The sequence below is a fragment of the Equus quagga genome, chromosome 14 (genome assembly GCF_021613505.1).
Source record: "Equus quagga isolate Etosha38 chromosome 14, UCLA_HA_Equagga_1.0, whole genome shotgun sequence".
Taxonomy (NCBI): Eukaryota; Metazoa; Chordata; class Mammalia; order Perissodactyla; family Equidae; genus Equus; species Equus quagga.
In genome coordinates, this window is record NC_060280.1 from 92,113,654 (window position 1) to 92,116,092 (window position 2,439).

The following is a 2,439-nucleotide window of genomic DNA, read 5'->3' on the forward strand; positions in this document are numbered from 1 at the left end:
TATGGATGAGTCTTCTGGAGCTTCTGAGGCCCGGCCCGGTCTGGAGCTCCGGGGAGCGCTCAGCCAACTTTACAGGGAGCCTGTGGCCGCGGTGGCAGGCGGCAGGGCTTCCCCTGGGGCTGGCATTGGGGAGCTAAGCGCTGAGCGCCCCCCTGCTTCTCTCGCCCTCCGGCGGGGTGTCCTCCCATCCTCTCTGGTGTTGCAGGTCCCTGTGGATGGTCCTGAAGCTGAGACAGAGGCTGAGGGGCCCCACGGTGCCCTGTGCCAGGTACGACGCCCCTGCTGCAGTCTCGGGCCCCCGCGGTTCCCCAGCTGGGGGGTGCTCAGAGCGGCCACCAGTTATCAGCCCCACCCCGTGCAGGCCCCGTGCTGCCAGGTGGGTGGTGCAGACAGGGACACTGAGGCTTGCTTGAGGCCCTGTGGGGCAGGGAGCGGCAGAGCCAGGACTCCAGGGCTGGCCTTCACGGCTGCGCCCCTGCAGGGGGGATGATGGGAGATGGAGCCGGCTTCCTGAGGACCACGGTCACTGTCACTGTCTCACGCTGGGAAAGAAGGCGAGGTGGAGCTGTGCTGGGACCCTGCCCCTGCCCAGCCCCCACTCCAGGGTTCCAGACGACCGAGGTGTGGCTGGAGACCCTCCACGCTGGTCTGTGCCCTCTGCACGCTGTGGGCTCCCTCTCTGGGGGGGGACAGGGGCTCAGTCCCTGTGAGTGTGCTCCCCACAAGCAGGGTCTGTGGTCACTCCTCACCTCCCGGTGCGGGTGGGTGTGGCACGCACGGGCCCGCCCTCAGTGTCTCTTTGTCACCACAGCCGGATGCCCCAGAGCAAGCAGAGGGCCCTGGAGGCTCAGGTCCAGTCTGAGGTGCTGACTCTGCTGAGCAACCTGGCCGACCTGGCCAACGCCGTACACTGGCTGCCCCCGGGCATCTTGTGGGCCGGCCGCTTCCCCCCGTGGCTGGTGGGCCTCCTGGGCACCGTCTCCTCCCTCCTCAGCGTGTACCAGGCAGTCCGGGCCAGTGGCCAGGCTGACACCACCCCCTGACACGGCCCGGGGAGCTCGTGGATGCAGCCGAACCCTGGTGGGGGCCCCTTTCCACAAAGCAGAAATCACCTGGGCAAGGGCTGGCTCTCTAATTGAGCAAATCAGGGCTAGGGGTGGAAGATGCGTCCCGGAGAAGGTACGGAGCAGCCGGGGCGAGGTCCCCCAGGCCCCGGGGGCCAGGCCCTTTCCTCCCAGGCGGGCCTCTGTGGGTGAGGCTTCTCTCAGGGCTGGAGCAGGATGGCCCGGGACTCCCATGCACAGGAGAGGGCCACCTCGGGCCTCAGCAGAGCCTGGCTTCCGGGTCCACCGGCCCGTGTCCTGCATTCCAGTTAAAGCCGGCAGGGCAGCCAGGATCCCCTGCGCCAAGTGGGGCCTTAGGAAAGTGAGAATCAATTAAATACTGTGGTGCTGGTGCCGGGCCCAGGTGTGAGAAATTATTCCGAAACTCCGCGGCTCCTGGGCCCTCCCATCCATAGGCCCGCTCACGCACACGCCCTCTCCCCCGGCAGCGTCCCTGGGCCTATTTTAGGGAGGGTGTGCAGGTGCCACCTCTGGGCGTGGCGGCGTGCCTGGGTTCAGCTTCTCATGGGACGGAGCTGTAGTGGGACAGCACACCTTCCTGGCGGCCTGCCTTCTGGAACGTCCTTGGCCCAGCGGGTCCTCTGACTCTGCAGGTGCAGCCCGCTTCTGCTACGGGGGCAGCTCTTCCTCCTCTCAGTCTTGGGCACAGGGGCCACCATGCTGACTGCCACTAGACCACACCCGTGTCACGTCCTCCTCCTGGGCACCTTGGGGTGCTTGTCGTGGCAGAACCACCTCACCCTCAGCCACAGCTTGAACCCAGGGCCCCCGTTGTCCACCCAGGGCCAGTCTGAGCATTTCGCCGGCTCCCAGCTGGGCCCGGGCCATGCACACTGGTACTGAAGATGCCCGTGGCCCCGTCTCCCACCTCAAGGAGAACATGGCGGGATGCGACGTGTTTGTTTCTCAGTCTGATGTTTGAGAGGACGTGTGTGTGTGTGTGGCCTCGGGGAAGCATCGGTAGATGGTGGCCGGCCCACGCTCGCCCCTTGCTCTTGATGTGTCGTCAGACCCTCCACCTCTGAGTGCCGGGGGAAGGCGGAGCGAGTCACGCTCTCCGTTCCGTCTCGCAGGCGCTGGGAAGACCGAGCACAGTGGGCGGCTGCAGTCCCTGGAGCCTCATGTACTATCCGCTGCGTGTTCTTTTACAAGGAACGTCTGCGGCCGGAAGCAGCTGGAATGGAAGGCTGCTGGGGGCAACGCGGGATGCAGAGGAGACCCTGCGTGGCTCCTGGCCGGAGCGCCCTGGCTGGTCCATCTGTGGGGGCTCCCTCTGCCCGGAGCTCATGGGTGGGCCCTCCGGGCTAGGGGAGGG

The 2,439-nt window shown here is 66.6% G+C and overlaps 1 protein-coding gene across 1 annotated transcript in view; it reads left to right on the plus strand.

The window, feature by feature from the left end:
• Nucleotides 1–1,464, plus strand: part of PEX11G (peroxisomal biogenesis factor 11 gamma) — a 7,978-nt gene extending 6,514 nt beyond the window's left edge. The window contains exons 4-5 of the mRNA XM_046685319.1: nt 206–268; nt 812–1,464. Coding sequence (XP_046541275.1) covers nt 206–268; nt 812–1,043 — 295 coding nt within the window. The 3' untranslated portion in view covers nt 1,044–1,464. The remainder of the gene's footprint in view (nt 1–205; nt 269–811) is intronic.
• The last annotated feature ends 975 nt before the right edge of the window (nt 1,465–2,439 follow it).